The sequence below is a fragment of the Ovis canadensis genome, chromosome X (genome assembly GCF_042477335.2).
Source record: "Ovis canadensis isolate MfBH-ARS-UI-01 breed Bighorn chromosome X, ARS-UI_OviCan_v2, whole genome shotgun sequence".
NCBI classification, from domain to species: Eukaryota; Metazoa; Chordata; class Mammalia; order Artiodactyla; family Bovidae; genus Ovis; species Ovis canadensis.
In genome coordinates, this window is record NC_091727.1 from 85,161,981 (window position 1) to 85,184,892 (window position 22,912).

The window sequence follows — 22,912 nt, forward strand, 5'->3', positions numbered from 1 at the left end:
CTTAAAGCATATAAACTGTTTTCTGTCTGTTTTTCTCATTGTAAGATTTTTTAAGGAGATAAACATTAATTGACTCTTAATCCACTGAACTATCTCCACATACATTGATATACTAAGTATTCCCAAAGAAGGCCAATATTTCCTACAGAGACCCTGAAGCTATACTGTGTAATTAAAGAATAAATGATGTTTCAGAAAGAAGAAGCATTTTAGGTCAGGTAGAAGAGCAGACAGTAGTGGAGAAAGAAAGAGAAATAATCTGTAAAGTAAGAAAAAAAAAAGAGAAACGGTGTGATATCATGGAAATCAAAAGAGGTGAGTGTCCAAGAAGCAGGGAGTGATCAACTGGGGTGAATTCTGTGTGTTTAGGTAAAATGCAGATAAAAACTGTATTTGGGATCATGATATGCTTGGTTGCTAGTGATTTGAAAAGAACAGCTCTAATGAAGTTGGCAGGGGGGGCATAATCTATATAGGAGTAGATTAAATTTGCCCAATTTTTGGAAATGTTGCAAACTAGATACCTTGAAAAAATCTTCCTGTACAAAATCCTTAAAAAACAGATAAAACATAGAAAGCATTATTTTTTAATATCTGAGCTCATAAATTAAACACTCAGTGGCCCAAATGGAAGAAGGAACTGAAAACTGGAATGTTAATGACATGAGCTGGTACTGTTGTAGCAAGAAAATGGATCAATGGATGGACTACTTGTCTTGGTAGATAAGAGTTTGAGTTTTAAGGTTACACAAGAAAGGCTTTTAGCTTGAGTGAAATTAAGGGTTAAAACTAGGATTGTGGTAGGCTTAATAATGGTCCCTAGTGATACCCATGTTCTAATCTCTGGAACTTGTGAATGTTACATTATATGGTAGAAGGACTTTACAGATTTGTTCTAAGTTAAGAAGTTTGAGATGGGGAGATTATCTTGCATTATCTCAAGCAACTTTAGTTGGGTGGGACAGACATACATTATCAAAGAAGCATACTAGACTTTTAGAAGTACTCGAAGGAAGAGGGCAGGCACAGAAAAGCTTTGTAGAAGAGTCTTGAAAGAGAAGCCCTGAGTGGCAGGCCTGGATCTTTTAAAATGCCAAACCTCTTTGTCCATCCATGAAGTATACCAGATGCTTGATTGAAGGCCCTACCAGCTCTGACTAGGTAAGAACTCTTCACAAGATGACAGTTTTAATTAGGCCTTAAAGGCTAGAGTTCTAAACCTCTCCACTGAGATATGGTACCTAAACACTTGTGTTGCCGTATGGTTCTCTTGGTCCATGCTTTGGCACTGTTAAGAATGTACTGGTGTGGACAATTACATTTGCTGATAACCATAAATGAGATAACTTGTTTGTTCCATGAATCACTTGCTTGGTGTGATCAGAGGATTACTGAGCCTTAGATCCATTCTCAGAGCTTACCAGGCTACAAATTCAGATTTTGTTATGAGGTCCTAGCTGTATGGCTTGTTCCTGACAGGGCTTAAATTGTCTTTTCTCTAATCAGCCTTGACAATTCTCTGCTTAGTTTGTGTAAAGGCGCTCCTTTAGGGTCTCTTTGTTGAAACTGTATTAAGTTTTTGCCAGTCTGGCTTTTGATTTATATAGTAAATGTGTAAGTAAGATACTCACAGAATCAAGATATGAAAGGAGGCTCCAGAGACTGCAGCACATGTGGCTGACTCTCTGGGTAGAGTTAATAGTTAATAGGTCTCATCTGCTTGCTTTTTGATATAACATATCTTACCCCATTAGGACTACGTTCCATACCCTACTTGACCCAGGCTCATAAGGGTCACACTCTCCATCGTCTTGAGGAACCCAACACTTAGAAAGAGGTTCTGACTATTCCTTCTTACTAAATTCTGGATGGATTTGGGTACACAACTGCATCATCAAAATTCTGGAGGAGACTGTAGGGAATATTCATATAGATAGGAAGAATGAAGTCAAGGAGATATTAAAGAAATTTCCCAAGATACAAAACCAGTAAGTAGTAGAACTCAGGACTTCCTACTTCTAGTGTAAGTATTCAAGACTGGGGCATCCCAGGTGACTCAGTGGTGAAGAATACGCCTGTCACTGCAGGAGATATGGGTTCAATCCCTGGGAAGATCCCCTGTAGAAGGGAATGGCTACCCACTCCAGTATTCTTGCCTGGGAAATCCCATGGACAGAGGCCTCTGGTGGGCTGCAGTCCATGGGTTTGCAAAAGAGTCATACACGACTTCACAACTAAAAAACAATAACATTTAAGACTGGAATACTCTTACTAACAATGACAAAATTAGTGTTATAATATTATTGTTAAAATGTGACTATAATTCAGTTCAGTTCAGTCACTCAGTCGTGTCTGACTTTTTGCGATCCCATGAACTGCAGCACACCAGGCTTCCCTATCCATCACCAACTCCTGGAGCCTACCCACACTCATGTCCATTGAGTTGGTGATGCCATCCAAACATCTCACCCTCTGTCATCCCCTTCTCCTCCTGCCCTCAATCTTTCCCAGCATCAAGGTCTTTTCAAATGAGTCAGTTCTTTGCATCAGGTGGCCAAAGTATTGGAGTTTCAACTTTAGCATCAGTTCTTCCAATGAACACCCAGGACTGATCTTTAGGATGGACTGGTTGGATCTCCTTGCAGTCCAAGGAACTCTCAAGAGTCTTCTCCAACACCACAGTTCAAAAGCATCAATTCTTCGGTACTCAGCTGTCCTTATAGTCCAACCCTCACATCCACACATGACTACTGGAAAAACCATAGCCTTGACTAGATGGACCTTTGTTGGCAAAGTAATGTCTCTGCTTTTCAATATGCTGTCTAGGTTGGTCATAACTTTCCTTCCAAGGAATAAGCATCTTTTAATTTCATGGCTGCAGTCGCCATCTGCAGTGATTTTGGAGCCCCCCAAAAATAAAATCAGCCACTGTTTCCACTGTTTCCCCATCTATTTGCCATGAAGTGGTTAACAATATGAGCTCATATTGTTAACCACAACACTATATAGTTCATATGCATATCTAAACTATGAGCAGATTAGAAAAAAATTAATATAATTTAAAAATGAGTAAAAGAAAATATTAAATTTAGGTTAATAAATACCACCAAGAAAAAGAATCAATTGATTTAAAACCAAGCTCTGGTTTGGCAAAAACTCATAAGAAATAGAAGTGAGAATAGTTTTGGTTGTTCATGAATTCAATAGGACCTAGACTGTGATGTAGCTAAAGGACAATTTTTCTACAACATTTTGTTGTGTTATTAGGGGAATAGTGTCCACAATACATGAAATGAAACTCCAGCTAATATCAGACCATGTCCTGAGTCTTACCCTAAGTTCCAGTCTGTTGAGAAGGCATCTACCAGAATGGAGAAGGAGGAGAAACAAAAGAAGGAGCTTGTCATGTTCTAGAGATGAACAGACTCACAAGAAACCATGGCCACTCTCTTCAACTTTCTGACGTCCTGTCCCAGAAAGAAAAATTCAGGGTTTCTTTCTTAAGTCTCCAGACAGAACCTCTGCGATCAACCAGTGGATTAGGAGTTAGGAACGCAGGTTTCAGCATAAGGTAGACTTTTCTAATTAGATGGTAACGATAACCCTGTATGCCAGACAGCAAAAGAGGCACAGATGTATAGAACAGTCTTCTGGACTCTGTGGGAGAGGGAGAGGGTGGGATGATTTGGGAGAATGGCATTGAAACATGTATAATATCATATAAGAAAAGAATCGCCAGTCTAGGTTTGATGCAGGATACAGGATGCTTGGGGCTGGTGCACTGGGATGACCCAGAGGGATGGTACGGGGATGGAGGTGGGAGGGGAGTTCAGGATTGGGAACACATGTGCACCCGTGGTGGATTCATGTTGATGTGTGGCAAAACTAATACAATATTGTAAAGTAATTAGCCTCCAATTAAAATAAATAAATTTAAATTAAAAAAAAAAGAAAGCTCTATTACATTGAAATAGGTTACCTACAACCTAGTATTCAATGGAAATGTTTAAGCTGAGGTTAAAAGGCAACTCTTTTTTTTTTTTTTTTTTAAAGGCAACTCTTAAATGCTATACTGGAGATTCCTCTTTCTGTGATAGTTGGGATGGGGTGGTTATTACATAGAACCATTCCATTTTGACATTATCTTTTTTTTTTTTTTTTTTTACTTTAAAGGAGGTCATTTTGGGTGGGTTTAGCTCCTCCTTTCAAGGAGGAAGGTGGTGATATCATCAGGTACACTCAATGTCTTTTAGTGGCAACTAGTTCTTATTTTCTCTCTCCCTAGGTGTCACCACTGTTCTCACCATGACCACCTTGAGTATCAGTGCCAGAAACTCCTTACCTAAAGTGGCATATGCGACGGCCATGGATTGGTTCATAGCCGTGTGTTATGCCTTTGTATTTTCTGCGCTGATTGAGTTTGCGACCGTGAACTACTTCACAAAACGGAGTTGGGCTTGGGAAGGCAAGAAGGTGCCAGAGGCCCTGGAGATGAAGGTAAGATACAGGAAAGGTGGGGGCTGGGAAGCATTCCCTGAGAGAACTGTATTGGAACCAGGAGTGGGCAGCCTGCAGCCTGTGGGAACTGGCCAGGGCTGTGTGCTATTCACTGGGGTCATCAATCCAATTCTCAACTGGAGTGCTTCTTGGCAGTGTGGAGTGTTTGCTGGGGGCAAAGAAAAGAGGGCTGGTATCATGGAGGGATGATGTCTTGTGGTGAGGGATCAAACCTAAGTGTGATACTGCTGAACCCAAGGAGAATCTGTTGTACTTACAAAGTCACCCAGAAGAGTAGTCTTTATCTTCCACCCAGAGAACAGTCTCTAGGGCCACTTTTGCCCCTCATTTTGGCAATATGTTCCCATTACCATCAAACAAAAATGATCATCATTCCTTCTATGTCTTTGCTTACTTTTACTCTCTACCTGGAATGTTCTTTTCTTATTTTCCTGCCTGATAAAGACCTGCTCAGTCTTTAAGAACCAGATGAAATGCTATTTTCTCCATAGAAGCTTTCCAGAATCATGAGATAGCTTCAGCTTTTCTGGGGGTGGGTGAGATTGCTCATGATATGAAAAGCATTTATTTGCATTAGAGTTATTTGTCTGCTTCCTCACTAGACTGAACTTCTTGAGGGCAGGGACTTGCCTGCATTTGTCTAACTAGCTAGCATCTGTATACAGCATCTGACTCATAGTAAAAGCTGAATAAATGTTAATTGGATTAATGGATGAGAAGAAAGAAAAATTCCAATAAACCACCTGGAATTGGTAGGAATAAAAAAACATAAATACAGTAAAATCAAGTTTGGTATCTTTGACTGCTTTAAAAGAGTTGAGATCTCTAGCTGTAGATGAAGACTAACCCACGATGCTAAAAAGAATGGGCAGGTGTGGCCCCAGAATCATGGAGAAGAGAAAACATAATGAAGATTTTTCAAACTGGAGGAATAGATTCCATAGACTATAGACTGGTGAGTTGGAAAATTTTTAGAATAGATCTTAACTATTTATTTAGATAAAATTTATTAACTCTTTGCTATAAATCACGAAGAAATAAGTATATTTCTTTTTCCTCCATCTGTTCTACCATAGGAATTTCTTGGTTGGTTATATTATTAGTCTTAGTCTAGTTGTTAACATTTGTATCCTTAAAATATATTTACCCATCTAATGCTTGATTCATCAGTTATAAACCAGGTCTGTTGATCCCTCACCCACTGCAAAATATAAGGAAATTATTATACTTATCCTGCTTCTCACCTTTGCTTTCTACCAGTTCCTGTCATCGCTCAACTTTTGTTATACAACTGTCTCCACATTGTCAAGTTTTATAGTATTTACATGCTTTTATGCAGTCATAATTTCTGTATTTTATTACTCACAGTTCTATATTCAAAAAGACTCTCTTCTCAAAATAGCCCTCTTATCCATTTTTATGTTCATCACTTAGTTACCTCAAGGCTATCCTCTGGAAGTTTCTTTAGAAAGTGTTCGTGGGAACCATATTTCCTACTATCTTATGTCAGTAATGTCTAACATTACTGACAATCTTACATGTATAAGATTATCTATCAGTTGTGTTTATACTTGAATTATATTTGGGCTGTTATACAATTTGTGGGTCACATTCTCTTTCTCTAATGTCCACATAGACATTGGTTGCTATTTTTGGTTCTAGAACTGAATATTATTATGAGGAAATTTAAAACCACCCTGAGAATCTTTCACATAATGAGGAGATGATTTTATGGCTTGGAAACCTATATGCATGTGTCTTTTATTTACAAATACCACTTACTTTACAAGGATAGATAGATCTTGATCTATCTGTATGAATTTTTCCCAGGACAGCATGTTACCCTTAAGTCTATAGATTCACAACTGTCCTTGTTTCAGGAAAGCTTTCCTGAAACAGATCTTTGCTCTGTTATCTCCCTAAAAGCTCAGATTATACATATAAAGAACTTTGTAATCTTTATTTACCATTATTCTCTACTAATTTCCAACTGTTATTATCCATTTTAGTTTTCTCAAGCCTGTCTTCTGTGTCTCTGAACATTTTCACCGTGTCTGTTCTCCTTCATTTCTATAGTAGTGGTATTTTTCCTTATATTAATTTTATGATTTCTGCTGACTTAGCTTTTAATGTATTCTGTTTGTTTTGTGTGTTGTTACACAGTTCTTTATTGGTTCTTTCCCCTCATTGTAACCTATTTTGCATCAGTAACATATTCTTTTTCAACTGTTACTTGAAGTTGTATTAGAGGAGTTTTTACTAACACTGCTATGTGTGAAAGTATCATTTTGGGAAGGGACTGAGACAATGAATAGGATAGTTGTGAATGGTTGAGAATAAGTAGTTGAAAGTGAATAGTTTGACCATCATCTGTTATCTATATAAATTCTTATAAATAACCCTCAAGAAAGACCTCTATGTATGGCATAGTGTGTGCATGCTTGTGTGCATATGTGTAATATTGTACCCTTTAATGTTTCCAGTCTCCACCTCCTCACTACTATGTGCTAATCAAACAATATTCCAGGATGTTCTCACTACCAGCCTGAAAACCATTTGTTTCAAAACAGAGGTCATTTGTTTTTCACTCAGGTCCTGCCATCCACATTTTAGGACTCTGTTCTTGGCCTGAAATCTAGAATATTAGGCATCCTCAACGTCTTCTTCACCCTGATTCAATTTTTACTGCATTTGGGAGCCCTAACATTTTGGGGTGAGGGTTAAAAATACTTCCAATTTTCATCAAAGATGGAGTTTTGGTTTCATATATAATTTTCCTTATTTTGGTTGGTTCCAGAGAAGAAAAGGAAGCAAAGATGTCCTTATTCTGACATATTAAACTGAAAGACCCTTATTAAACAGATGTTTTAAGAGCAGTTTGCACTAACTACTGACATACAGCCTGATTTAACTAAGAAGAAATTGTGCCAAACTAACCTTAAGAAAATTCATGGAAAGTTTACTAGACTGGTAGAATAGGAAATATACAGACTTTATCAAGACATCTAACTTTTTAAAATTATGTCTTCATGAAGAAGAAATACCAGTTGAAAAAATATTACAATTATGCTGATGTAGTTGGTTGACCAATTGAAGTCAAATATAATCTGATTGATGGATGGACATCAACCTGAATGGATATTGCTGTAATAAGCCACCAAGCTTTATCTTTGACCCTCTGCAGATTCTTTACCATCTGAGCTACCAGGGAAGCCCTCTTAAATACTGTCATCTGTGACTTAAATAAAGATACATAATATAGGAGATTCAAATTCGTAAGCTGGCATTAATGAAAAAGAGTATCTTCTGAAGTAGAGTCCAGGAGAATTTCTGAAGTTTGAAAGAATAGGCTGAAACCAAAAAATTAACATTTCTAAATACAACAAATTTTTACACATATATTCCAAAAAAGTTCAGGGATAAAAAGGCTTAACAAAGATTTGCATGTTATAAATAAGATGCTATAGGGAAAGAACACATTTAATGTAAGCCATCCATGCGGTGTAACTCTTGAAAAGGCAGATTTGATTTAAGTCTGAGTTAGGAGTTACCTAGAACAAATGAGATGATAAACCCCTTTTATTCTGTACAGGTTGTACCATGTTTAAAATATGCTGTTCCAGTTTGGTTACTACAATGGAGAAAGGACAGATGCATTAAGGCAATGATGATTGCTAATTTCAGATATCTGAAAGGCAGTCATAAATAGCTTATGAAATATGTGGTAGACTTATTTTTGGTAATTGGGAAGAGATGCAGTGGTGGCTTGAAGGTAGAAAGTGCATTTGAACAGTGTAGCTGTGGATTTCAAAACTGATAACCATTTCTCCAATTCCAAAGAGTGCTAAAAATTAAAAAAAAAAAAGGACAAAAAGAATCATCTAAAAGTCTCCTGCAAAGATGGTGATCTTAGTATTCCTCCTTAGTTCTGTCAATCAATTTAAGTTATTGAAAGATGTTGATGAGATTTGAAAACAACTATGAAATATATAAAAATGGATTTCTAATATGAGGGTACTGTTTTGTACATGCTGCTACAATATGAAGGAACTAACAGAACCACTGACCCACAGAAAAAAATGAAGTGCATTAAAAGTAAAAAACAGTGCAATTTAACTGTACCTTATTTTGCTTCCTTTAGAGAGACATATTAAACCTTATTTGCCTCATAAAACTAGAATAGTTGAGCACAAAACTGTTTAAAACTAATATAAATGATTCAAAAGTCCATTTCTGATCTGTACTATGATCATGGATTAGACAGAATGTGAGGGGAAAGATAAAGGAAAGGAAAAGAAGGGATAGGTAGGAACAAATACCTCATTTTCAAATGAAGACAAATGACTACCTTATAATAGCACTCTGCAAAATAGATGAACTGTGGGCTTCTGAGGAACAGCTACACGTTTTATCACCACTTCCTTTCAAAATCCCGCTAAAATGAGGGTAAAGAAATAAAACAAGTATAAACCCCCAAGTACCAGGAGAACTGAAGAAGGGCTTTCAGTCAGACAAGAGATTGTAATGCATTTTTTAAGAAAAATGAATGTGGAAAGATAGAATAAGAACTGATTTATCAAGTTGGAGAGAAACTCAGCATTCAAGATGCCTCATACAACAGACAATAAATCATGGGGGTGCAATTAAGGGGACTGGATAAAGGCCTGTGTACAGAGTAGTCAAGACCCCAGAGCCTGCCAGCATATAAAATGTCAACAGCCAGATGTATAGTTTCCTAAAGACCAGCAGAAGTTTCTTTTCTAAAGAAGCTAAATGTCTCCATAGAAAAGACCTTAATACAGTGACATTCTGGGGTATCCCATAAAATGACCTCCCTCCAGATAATCGTCAGTCATAGTTTACCAGTCAACAAACCCAGCTCAGGCAGACTAAATACAGACATCTTTTATGTTGCCAAATAATACTATGATATGAAGCATTATCAAAGTAAAATTTGTAATAGAGAAAAGTAAAGATTAAAAAAAAAACTCACCTTGGCTGGAACAGAAATAATTTAGGGAATTAAAGAGAACCTAAGCAAAACAAAAGTAAATCTTATCTTATATTTGTAAATATATCATATACATAAAATAAGGAGGATGCTAATATAAAAGGAAATCAGAGAATAAGGAAGAGCTTCTGAAATGAAAAATAACCGCCAAGTGGTAATGAAGCCGATCCAATAAGGAAGGGCAACACCTCCATGAACACAGAAGACAAGCCACACAAGGCATTCCATCCCCAAAACAAAGGCTGTGCCAAAAACCAAGAGGCTGCTTTGGGGACAAAGACCCCAGTGAAGGCAGGACTCTGCAGACAACTCTGAGGCCAGGCCTTTCTGGGGAAATGTCTCCAGGGTTTCACAGTGTAATGAGAAATAGAAGTTTCCACAGATGCTGCGATTCTCTCTGTCCCAGCTGTGGGGTTGGTGGCCTGAGCTAGGAGAGGGGAAAAAAAGCAGTTTTCACTCAGTTTCAGTTCCCTGCTCGAGGTGCTGACCCAATTCCCTGCCACAAGAGGGTCAGTCTGAATATACAAACCCTATTAGGTTGTGTGATCCTCTCAATAATTTGTGAAAAAAAGTGAAAGTGTTAGTCACTCAGTCGTGTCTGACTCTTTGTGACCCATGGACTGTAGCCCATCAGGCTCCTCTGTCCATGGGATTTCCCAGGCAAAGATGCTGGAGTGGATTACCATTTCCTTCTCCAGGGGATCTTCCCAACCCAGGGATCAAGCCTGGGTCTCCTGCATTGCAGGCAGATTCTTTACCATCTGAAACACCAGGGAAACCCCAATAATCAGGTCTAGCTTGTTTCATAACTTTCATGGCTTTGCTTGATCTGTTAGCACTTTTTCTCAAGACATTGCAGCATTTCTGCCAGCAGTATTTACACATTTGTTAACAAAAATCAAGATGTGACTAAAGATCAGAAGCTCAAGTAGCAACCTATGTTGTAGCAGTGATGTCAGTCCATTGATTGTCTTTGGAGAGTTAATGTTGAAAACAAAATTCTTATTGATCAGACAAACATTGTCTGCTGAAGATACATGCACTTTTGTAGAGTTTAACATCTTGTGTTTTTCTGAAAAAATATACATATATACATATGTTGCTTTATTTGAAACAAAATATGATACATTTGAAAAAATAACTGCCAAAATAAAAGTTTCAGTAGAGATGGGAAAATAAACTGAAAAAAATAATCTCTCTACAAGTAAGGTAAAAAGAAAATAATTGACGAATGAAAATAAAAGGTTAAGGGACTTAGGGATGAATCCAGGAAATTCATCCAACTCAGAACCTGCAGAATGAGTGAACAGAGAAATGGGAAAAAAGGAAATTAGCAAAGAACTAATATAAGACACATTTACAAAAGGAAAGATATAAGCCTCCAGATTGAAAGTGTCCTCATAGGCCCACATAAAGTCACATCATCTTGAAATTTTAGAAAACCAGGGATAAATGGTAGACTAAAGAGATTCTAGAAGGGCAATAAGTGTTATTTACAAAGAAATGATTAGCAGAATGGCATCAGACTTCTCAGCTACATTGGATGCTGGAAGACAGTGGAGCTGTAAATCTAGATCTGAAGGACAAATGATTTTCAACCTTGAATCCTATACCTAGCCAAAGTATCACTTACATGGAAAGGTAGTTATTTTCAGACCTGCTAGAACTCAGAAATGTCACTTCCCATGGATTCCACCTTAGGAAAATACAGGAGAATATGTTCTATTAAAACGAGAGTAGAACGAAAAAGAGAAAGACACTAGACCAGAGAAGAGGGTATCCTACAGAGGAGATAGATGAAGGGAATTCCTAAGATGAAAGCTATGCAGCAAGCAAACCTGGAGAAGAACCCAGTGCAGTTTGTAGCAAGAGGCTAGAGGTATTTATCCAGTCCTTTATAATGATGTTACCATTGACTATTGATTGCGCTAGAAAGATTGCTATAATTGTATGGAAGATGGAGGAAGGGTTGCATAAGTGAGGTAAATCATCATGAAAATATGAATGGTTATGTATAAAACTGACAGCAGTATAAGCATATTACTTAGAAATATATAAATATTAGAAAATTTAGAAAATTAAAATAAAGAAAGTTAAAAATAATTATGTTGTAGGACAAGGTTGGGGGTACAGGCATTATAAGTTTTTACATTTATTTCTTTTTAACTATGTGCATTATTACCTAGATTTTTTGAAAATTAAAAGTAAGAACAAATTAAAGTGAAGAAATAAAACTCTATGTTTAAAAAGAAGACAATTATTATTCTTAGTTCTTTTAAAATAGTTATAAATTCTTACCTAATTTTTGGAAACACAGTGATTCTTATGCTTTTTCCTTAATTTCAAATAAGAAATTTGAATGCTCTAGAATAACATTTTATTTTACATTAGAAGATACTCAACTTCCATCCATAATTTGGAAAAGTTTAGTTTTGTTTTTTTTTTTTAATCATTAATGGCTTTTTAAAATTTTTGGCATTCCTGTAAAAAGAGCCACAAATCAAGTCATCACTTGGTATGTTCTCTCTGGGGTGAATGATATTCACTCTGGGTTAATTTGTATTCATAAAGTGGTAGCCTTCCCACCCTTTTCTACAGTAGATATAAATTCCCTGACAACAAACATACTCTATCACTGGTGAATTGATTGAAACAGAAACAAACAGGGGAATCAGTCAAGATGGCAGAGTAGAAAGACCCAGCACTCACCTCCTCTCAAAAGCACACCAAAGTCACAACTATCTGCAGAACAACCATCCATGGAAAAGATCAAAATTTACCAGAAAAGACCTTCTACAACTAAAGATATGAAGAAGGAACCAAACAAGACAGGTGGAATTGTGATATAGGCAAGTCTCATACCCTGGGTGGGCAATCCACAAACGAGAGGAATATTACCATTACAGAGGTTCTCTCCTAGGAGTGAGGGGTCTGAGCCCCAAGGTGGGCTCCATAACCTGTGGGTGATATGCCAGGAAAATGAACCCCCAGAGCATTTGGCTTTGAAGACCAGTAAGGCATACAATTGAGAGTCCCAGAGAGCTGGGGGGAAATAGAGACTTCACTCACATGCTCTGGGATCCAGGGCAAAAGCAGTAATAGGAGACTGGGTCAGACCCACCTGCTGATCTTGGAGAGTCTCCTGGAGAAGCCAGGGTCAACTGCAGCTCCCCCTGGAGACATAGACACTGGTGGCTGCCATTCTAGAGAACTCATTCTACCATGTAGACACACTGGTGCTGGCAAACTCCATTTTGGAATCCTCCCTCTAGCTTATTAACCTCAGGACCCAGCCCTGCCCTGGCCCAACAGTCTATAGGTGCCAGTTCTAGGACACCTCATGCCAAGCAAATAACTGGGCATGGACACAGGTCTACCCACTAACAGATAAACACAATTAATAAACCATAGATAATATTTGAGTCTCATCCACTCTATCCTTTCTCACACACTGGCCCCAGGTCCATCCCCACATATGGTCTGGCTATCCCCTACCCTCTCAGTAAACTGGTGCAAGTGATTACTTCTCTTGCACCTGCATTTTCTCTCCCCATTCTATTGGCTTACTGACCTCTTCCTAATCCAGCATGCTCCCTTCCTCTTTTGAATTCATTTGACTCAGCATTTGTGCCTTTCTGTGTTTTTGTGTGTGTGTGTGTGTGTGTGTTCTCCCTTATATTTTAGTTCTCTCTTATTTTAATTAATCTTCATTAGACAGCCTAAAATTTATCATCTTAACTGTTTTAATAAGTATGTTCACAGTATTGTACAAGCAACTTTCAAAACTTTTTCATCCTGCAAAACTGAAACTCTATCCCCATGAAATCAGGAATTCCAATCCTCCTCTCCACTCTCCCCTTGGCAATCCATTCTACTTTCTGTCTCTAGCAACCTGACTTCTCTAAGTATCGAATACAACTGGAATCTTATTTGTCTTTGTGACTGGCTTATTTTATTTAGCATAACATCCTCATGGTTCATTCATGCTATAGCATGCATCAGAATTTCCTTTAAGGCTGAATAATATCCCATTGTATGGATGGACCACATTTTCTTCATCCATTCTTCTCTCTATGCATACTTGGGTTGCTTTCATCTTTTGGCTAGTGAGAATTATGCTGCTATGAACATGGGTGTACTCATATCTTTTTAAGACCTTGCTTTCAGTTGAGGGGGCAATATACTCCAAAGTAGAATTGCTGGGTCATATTTTAATTTTTTGAGGATCTGATGTACCATTTTTCATAGCGGCTGCACCACTTTACATTCCCAACAGTACATAAGGGGTCAAATTTCTCCATATCCTTGTCTACACTTGTTATTTCCTTTTTTTATTGTTACTGTTATTGTTCTTATTTTTTTTAGTAGGCACCCTAATGGGTATGAGGTGGTATCTCATTTTGACTTGCATTTCTATTATGATTGGTGATATTAAGCATCTTTTCACATCCTTATTGGCCATTTCTATCTATATATCTTCTTTTGAAAAATGTCTATTTTAAAACCCATTTTAAAAATTGGGTTGTTTGGGTGTAAAAATTGGGTCTTTGTCTGATTTGTCTTTGAATCCAACATAGCATACACTCCATTACTTTACCCACTTCTGAAAACTGGGGTTCAGGAAAGTTGGATGGATGTTAGGTTAACACAGTCATAGGACTTTGTCTGCATATACTCTGAGGTCCTGGAGGTCTCAAATACATTCAGGGCTTCAACTAACCCTCTAATTAGCACTTCTGAAAACAATTAACGTGAACGTCATCTGAGAAAAACTCTAAAGCTGGACATGCATTAGTCCGTAAAAGTTTTCACTACCTCATCCCCAGTCCACAGGAGGTAGCTTTCTAGAAGGAAAAGTGTCCTGCCCTGAGGTCAAAATGCTTGGAGGAATTTGGAAGAGTGAGTTTCAGTATGGTGGTATGGGAATTACTCCAGGATGAACTATAGAGATATTCTATATATCTCTGTCTGTATAGGAGAAGTCATACTAGATAGGAGAGATCATACTTCTCAAGAGTTGGAGAAAACTCTTGAAAGTCCCTTGGACTGCAAGGAGATCCTAAAGGATATCAGTCCTGAACATTCATGGGGAGGACTGATGCTGAAGCTGAAGCTCCAATACTTTGGCCACCTGATTCGAAGAACTGACTCATTGGAAAAGACCCTGGTGCTGGGAAAGATTGAAGGCAGGAGGAGAAGGGGATGACATAGGAATAGATGGTTGGATGGCATCACCGATTCGATGGACATGAGTTTCAGCAAGTCCAGGATTTGGTGATGGACAGGGAAGCCTGATGTGCTGCAGTCCATGGGGTCGCAGAGAGTCGGACACGACTGAGCGACTGAACTGAACTGATAGGAGAGGTCAAGACTCAGCAGGAATAAATTAGAAATCACATGAAGAATCTTCATTTGGGGGGTCAGGTTTCATTCTGTAAACATCTATAATGCAGCTAAGAGCCCAGCATTGGCTTGAGAGGTAGGCACAGAATCATAGCTTGGTCAGAGTTAAGTGACTCTAGTTTGTGTCTATCAAATTCCAGGCTGTAGAGAAGTATTAGAAAACTAGATGCAGAAATGTGAATTATTAACCATTAATCTCTGCTTCCTGTTTCTGTCTTCTCAGCACTACAACTTTTGCTTTGATTTCCCTTCTTTGACAATTTAGGTAAAAATTATAGTGGCTGATTAAAAAGTTCCATGATGGAAAGGGCGAGGGAAATTAAAAGGTAATTTTCTTTTATTACTTAAAAAATCTGTGGTTAAATCAACTGCTGCTTCTCTACGTATAGAACACAAAGTGCCTACAGAGCTAAACAAAGTGTTTGCTGTTCAGAATGATTATTTCAAAGACTTGGTCATAACCAGCTTATAAGATGACTAAATGAAATAATATATGTGAGTGTGAAAGCTTCTAGCAAAGTCAGGGTAGTGGGTTTTTTTCTTTCTTTTATTTTATTTTATTTTTTGTCTAACCATGAAAAAAAAAAGGAGATTAGTAAGCAAATGAATAAGTAAGCAGGCAAACAAGTGAAGTGCTCCTTAATTTAATAGCAGAGGCATTTAGCAGCAGGCCTCTATTCACACAATGAATTTCCTAATTATAAGTGAGTCCCATGTAATATTTAAAGCATTTACAAGGTTGTTAGACTCCCTTAGAGTTCTGTCCCCCCTTCCACTTGTAGCAATGTAACTACAGTCCTCAAAGAGAAATAATGGTTTTGCTTTTTAAGTGTCCTATTAGTCAGACTGTTGCTTTACTTAAACCAGCACCCACTTCTTTGTCCCTCTTACCCTCCCTGATGAAAACCCTGAAGCCAGCACAGACAGGCCTTTATCATTTACACTCCCATCTACCTACAGCAGACTCCTTGTCGTTCCTCAAAGTAGCAGCGCCCTTGACCTGTGCATTGCCTTGGCTACATCTTCATCTGGTGAGCTCCTGCTCATCTTTCATGACCCAGCTTGCCATCCTCATTGCCTTCTCTGAGCCACCTTTTCCAGCACCTGAGGGTACTTTGCCCCTCCTCTACTGAATTCCCATCACCCCCTCCTCTACTGAATTCCCATTACCCTTTGTTCATACCTCTTAGAATTCTGATCACATTATATGGCAATGGTGTGTTCACAGGGCTCTCCTTTGACCCCCCCACCACCACCACTGGACTACAAACTCCTACAAAACAAGGAGTGAAACAGACAACTTTTAACCTTCCCTGAAGGTTAACTTTTAACCTATCCTGAAACATCTAGCATAGTTCTTGGCCCAGTAGATATTCAGCAGCTGTTGGACAAAAGTTATTATTAGGACCAGGAAGATCAATGGCAGTGTGGTCTAAAGAAAAATAAGTCAGAAAATGGGGGGAACTCAGAAGTAAAGAAGAAAGGAAATAGATTAGGAGAAAGGGGGTCAGTAGGAGAGGGCAGGAGTAGAGAAATCCAGGAAGGAAACACGTGCAAAGAAGTAAAACAGATGCTGGGAAGCAAAGGCACGTTGAGAAAGAAAAATTCGAGGTATGTGAAATCAGGGCAGCACATTGGTCATCACTTTCCATCAAATACTCTTGGGCATTTTCAAAGCTCATCTGTACCCACTTTTCCCTAGAAACAAAGGGGGATGAAAGGAAGAAAAGGCCAGAGTGGGAAATGAGGCAGTAAACACTATGAGCTCAGCACTCAGACTATGCCCTCAGCCACTGCCTTTGGCCTCTCCTGTTTCTCAGCCTCTCTTCTGACCCAGGCCTGAGCTTTGTCACCTTTTCTCTTTTCTACATGGAAGGTCCATGTATATATGAGTCATATATGTGAGAACAAATGGGCACATGTGTGTATGCTTATATATCATTGAGTTTTTTTTTTTTTAATAATCTGGAAAAACAAAGATCTGAGTCATAGCAAACCCCCAGGATCCCTGCCTGTGCTGTCAGAGGGAAGCAGACGGAAGTTCCCTAGAGAGGCTGTCGCAAAAAGTCAGACACAACTGAGTGACTGAAATGAACTGAACTAGAGAGGCTGTAACTCCTGCCTGCATGAAGGGTTATAATGATGCATGTTAACATGCTATAGAATGTATGTCTTTAAGACAAAATGACTTTCAGACTCACCAAGCTCTCTTCCTCACAGGAGATGTGCCACTTGATGGTTGAAGCCTTTTGGAGTTATGTCTCGGGTAACCAAACAGTGTCTCATACCTATAGAACAGTACAGTGCAGCCCTGGTTAAAAGTTGGGAGCCCAGATGGCTAGTGTGGGCTCTGCCACTCAGTCTGAAGCTGAGTTTTCTCATCTGCCAAATGGGAGTAATCTCACACACTTACATTGTATGGTTACTGTGAGGGTCAAGTCACATGATTGCATAGGATCCTACACATGACAAGATTTCAGTTTTCCAGTTGTTTCTACCACCATTCTTTCATCTGATCCTCTCAACAACCCTGTCAAATATTTTGATCCTCATTTTACAGATGAAGAAACTAAAGCTCTAATGGGAGAAGTCACTTGGCCAAAGGCACAATAGCTAGTAAACCAGGATGATGCAGATTTTGTTTTCAAAGTCATCTTCAATTTATTCCTTTGTACAAAGCTGGCTACTCAGTGCTATTGGCTTCATGGCCCCTCTTTCCTAACTTCCCTCATGTCTCCTCCTCCCCACAGCCTTTGAAGGTGTTCTATATAGTGAATTAATTAGCTTTCCTTTTGTCCCCCCATTCTCCCCTACTTTTTCTGGCCCTTAGAAGAAAACACCAGCAGTCCCGACCAAGAAAACCAGCACCACTTTCAACATCGTGGGAACCACCTATCCCATCAACCTGGCCAAGGACACTGAGTTCTCTGCCATCTCCAAGGGCGCTGCTCCAAGCACCTCCTCCACCCCGACAATCATTGCTTCACCCAAGACCACCTATGTGCAGGATATCCCGACTGAGACCAAGACCTACAACAGTGTCAGCAAGGTTGACAAGATTTCCCGCATCATCTTTCCTGTGCTCTTTGCCATTTTCAATCTGGTCTATTGGGCTACATATGTCAACCGGGAGTCAGCTATCAAGGGCATGATCCGCAAACAGTAGATAGTGGTGGCGCTGCAACCAGAGCACTATATACCCTAGGAAGCATCCAGGCACCCAAACCCCAGGGCTCCTCTCATGTGTTTCAGGATTCTTCTTTTATAATCCTCTTACCACGCCATGACTCTCAGTTAATATTTAGGAATCTCAATGAAGAAACAATAACAGAAAAAATTACTTGTCCCTCTAACATTGCTGAGTATGTCCCAGTTGGAGCCAAACACTGCCATTTGTCCAGTTGCTTATTTTAATCTGCCAGTCTCCCTCAGCTGAGGGCACGGTGTATAATTTACTACACTCTGCCCACTACAGAAACAACAGGAGACTCTACAGCTTGTAGTGAGAGCCTTGGCTATTGGATAGGTCCAGACTAAGGTGGATTGTTGACTTGTCCAGATCAGATGATTCTGACTCACTAGGGAGCTAGCCTGGGTCCCCAGTGGTCCTGCCTGCCACCTCTCCTGCCCACAACAGGGCCCACAAGGCATAAGTATTGATAACAAAGGCAGGAGCCAGTGCTAACCTCTGAAGATGGCCTGAAACCCCTTTATTGGCTTAGAGGTTAGTGTGGACAACTGAGGCTTACCTCTGTCTACCATGTATTGCCAAAACAGATAGAACCAGTTAGGTCAGCCTGGCACCAAGATGACGAATACTTGCCAGGTCTAGACCCTCAGGAAAATAGTACCTTCTTTGGTATATCTCTCCTCCAGAAAGCCCTTTTCTCTTAAGCCCTTTGAACCTGTTGTAGCCAGCTGGACATGGCTTAGCTTGGACTCATTACTGCCTACAAACTCTTTAAGAAAAGGATCAAGTATTTGTTTTAATTTATACTAAGAAGGGACATATGCAACAAAATGAGATCAAATGCCTAAATTTTTTAAAAGATTAGAAAGATATGAAAGTCATCTCCTGGCCAAGGCAACTCATCAAATACTGGATGGAGTGAGAGATTTGGGCTTTGTGGTAGCTGAGGCTTGAAGACTGGCTTGAAAAAGAGGGCTACTGGCAGGTGAAAGTCAAGTTCTTCTTTCCATACCCTCCACACTCCAGACCCTAGCCCAAGAACTTTGTTCCTACTTGTCAGGGACCTCTGGTCCTCTCTTGATGCCAATATTAAGAGGGATGAATTGGAGTCTAGTTTACTTTTAAGTCAATTAAATCATTAACCTTACTACCAGTTTGATAATATATTATTTAAAGGATTCTATCTCATTTGTTCTTAGCATGAATAAAAGGGACAGTTATAATTGTAAATTTTGTATAAAGTAGACAAACTCAGTTTCAGATGTTTGAATGACTCACCGAGGCTCCTTACAAGTGTCTGTAATAGAGAACTATCATGGACCCCTTTCCAAAGGCCAACATGAAGATAGGACTGAGAATCCAGGTCCATCTAGACCTCAGAATCTGCACCATCTCAACAGGCATGCTGGGTCCTGAATGCAGTTTGGTTGGACACCAAAAAGATTTTTAGAAAGTCACAATGTGTTATCCAAGGAGACCACTTCTCGTTGCCATGGTTCAAGAGAATGAGATGAAGATGGCAGCCCCAGCCACTAATCCAAAGTATCCGGGAGCCCCTAAGTAATGCCACAGAAGGTACCAAAATGAGATTCTCCCTGCCCAACCCCTGATCAGTGCTCCTAAGGGATCTATCATTAGCTGCTGGTTGCCTTTTCACTCATCCTTCCCCCATATCCTGCTTCCTTGCCATTGCTGGGATAATGCATGCCAGTCCCATTATTCCTAAGACTGTGTCTGTAGGTAAATTCATGACTATAAGAGTGTAGTGTCGTGGCTATGTGGGGATGGGGGGTGGGGGGTGGGGCTGTTAATGATTGTCTTGTTCATGATTGTCTTAAGGAATTTAGAATGGAAGCCTGACCTTTACCTCTCTGTAGAAACTGTGTTTCCAAATGCTTTGGTGCAATGTTTAGTGGCTGTTTATTAAACTCTTTCTGAATTGTACTCAGGCTAAATAACTTTTTGTGGACACTCTTTGACTAACACAAGCCATAGTCTGTTTTGGGCTTTCACTCCTATTCTCGTGCCACCCTTACTTAACGCCGTTGGAATATGCTGGAAAAAAGGTATCCCAAGAACAAGAGATCTGTTATAGCAATCCAAAATGGAACCCATGTGAAAAGATTGCTTTGATTGACTCAGGGGTCTTATGACAGAGAAGGAAATGTTTGTATGTGCTTCCTCCACTAAATTCACCCACTCCCAGGAAATAAGAGAAAGGTCTTTTCTTTGTAATTGAAAAGGCTTTCTTCCCCCCTTTTCCAGTGATTATTATTTTCCTTAGGCAATAGTTCTCTACAGGTAATAGTTACTAGGCAGAGAGAGAATAAGTGTCTAATTGGTTAGTCTATGTGTTGGGAAATAGATGGTGACCTTTATCTGTTACAGAGTTAAGAAAAATCTGGGAAATAATCTTATGAGATGTGCTTGTAGAAATCACTGGGCTTCTAAGGGATGGGGAAAATCTCCTTGGGAGAGCATTTGAGTCATATAAAAGGTTTTTTGGGTGAAATAAGACTAGAGACTTAAACAATTTGACCCTCAGTGCATGTTCTAGCTATGTGGTCATCTGATTGATACCATCATACTATAGCAATTTCATAATCCTTGACCAATTCAATCATACCCCCCAAACAACCATGAGATACAGGCTCCCTAGCAAAGTTGCCTGCTACCCATATTTAAGTATTGTTTCCTTGAGAAACTTCTAAGACCAGTTTTCCTCTGAAAACTATTCCCCGAGTTTTATGGGAAAGCTGAAGCTGTTCCCATCAGTAATTCTGTTGCTGAGGTTCCCTAGAGCTTGAAACCTTACCCCAAACTGGGACCAATATTGTGAACTTGAAGAATCCTATGGTAATAAGAGCTTCAGAGATATACCCCTAGCAGTTCTAGAGGCTACTACAAGAATGTCTAACAAAGTGTAGGCACTTAATATGTATTTTTGAATTGTTGTTGTTCAGTCTCTCAGTCGTGTCCGACTCTTTTGCAACCTCATGGACTGCAGCACACCAGGCTTCCCTGTCCTACACTATCTCCCAGAGTTTGCTCAAATCCATGTCCATTGAGTCAGTGATGCCATCCAACCATTTCATCCTCTGTTACCTGCTTCTCCTCTTGCCCTCAGTCTTCAGAGGAGCCTGGTGGGCTACAGTCCATGGAGTCACAAGAGTTGGACATGACTGAGCAACTAAAACCTTATTTATGAATAAATAAATGCTAACCTAGATGAGAGGTATGTGGGGTGGGGTGGGGGTTCTGCAGGGTGATGTTGGAAAAGAGACTAACTAAACCATGATCAGTGGAGACTGATGGAAGCAAACAAATGCAATATACAACCCTCTAAAGCAGCATCCAAGTGCTAATAAACGTACACTATCACTTAAAATAGCTTTTTTCCCCCTACTGAATAATTGTTTTCTCCTATGGACTTTTAAATCTGAGGTGTTCATGTAATGACCTTTTAGTTCCTCGTGCCAAAGTATGGCGGGCAGGAGAGCAAGGTATGACTGGGCACCAGGATGCATCTGTGTTATAATACCCTTCAGAGGGCTTCTCACACTGAGCTTGGGAAGGAGGCCCTGTGGAAGTCTGACTCCTTCCTAGAGGTCTAGCAGGAGATGGAATGAATGAGAAGGGAAATGGAAGAGGAAGAAAGAATTGGGGAAGATTCTGTCAAAGGGGTCTAGAATTGGAGCAAGAATCTCTCTTCAGTCTCAATAGCATCTAATTACACAGGTTCCCTTTTCCCTGGAAACATCATTCATGTGACCGTCCACTGCACTGAGGCTAAAGGCACCTGCCCTTGTTGACCATGCAAGCTACTGTCCAGAACCTCCTACCTTTTCCATCACAGAGCACGGGGGCCTTGTCTACCTTGCTTCTGCCTTAGCTCCAACAATTTGATGTTATGAGAAAAACATTGAGACGAATGAACACCTGAATTTCAGTCAGGGCTCAATTCCATATCAGTTGCTACATGAAATTGTACAAGTCTCTCCCCTGAGCTCAGAGTTTCCCTATTAGTAAACTGGGGTTCTGATGAGAGCCAAGTCAACGTAAGCGTACATGTTCTAGCAGCTTCCCTGGTGGTCCACTCTGCCCTGAGTGTCACCAAATCCTGGGCACACCCTTCCCCCCACCCACACCCAGCCCACCTGGGGAACAGAAACACCATCCTTTGATTGCCTATCATGCAACTCTAGATGGATTTGCAGCTTCAAAAGATTTTGATTAAACACCAAACAAGGAAGCTAAGAGGCTAAACATTGGAATGCAGGGGCCAAACTCTCAGGTTTAATAGTGACCTCCTTACCACTACCACTGCTACCCTCATCCTTGGGCTGAGCTTCATGTGGTGGAGTCCTGCATCATGATGCACAGTGCCATTAATGGTCCACCATTAGTCCCGGCATGGGAAGAGTTGGGTCCTACCTTGACAAAATTAAGCAGGTGCTGGTACCAGGCAAAGAGCCCCTAGGGATGCCAAGAGTACAGATTGGGAACGTGAAACACCCCGTCTTCATTTTTTTTCTTCCCAAAGTTCAGCTTAGTGGACAACAGAAACTCTTAGATGGGAACTCCCTAAACTTCAACAGAACTCATAGGATCTGCACACACCATCTCTTCCTTCCCTTGTGACAGGCAAAAGGTGGCCTTCCTCTGTCTCAGGCCAGTCCCTCTTTTATTCTTCATGTAGCTCCTCTTTTCTAAAGGAATTCTATGCTGTTACCCTCTTTCAGTGAAGCTGTTCTTGCTGAGTCACCACTGCCCTGGTTACTAAAACTTAA

General features: G+C 39.7%; 1 protein-coding gene across 2 annotated transcripts in view; it reads left to right on the forward strand.

Moving 5' to 3' along the window:
• The window catches only part of GABRA3 (gamma-aminobutyric acid type A receptor subunit alpha3), a 292,154-nt gene that overhangs the window by 223,253 nt on the left and 45,989 nt on the right, over positions 1-22,912 (forward strand). Inside the window, exons 9-10 of one of the 2 annotated variants that reach the window (XM_070290575.1) lie at positions 4,286-4,497; positions 17,763-20,066. In XM_070290575.1, the coding sequence (XP_070146676.1) occupies positions 4,286-4,497; positions 17,763-18,098 (548 nt within the window). In that variant the 3' untranslated portion in view covers positions 18,099-20,066. Of the gene's footprint in view, positions 1-4,285; positions 4,498-17,762; positions 20,067-22,912 lie in introns of those variants that run through there. The other variant, XM_070290576.1, reaches the window with a different exon arrangement.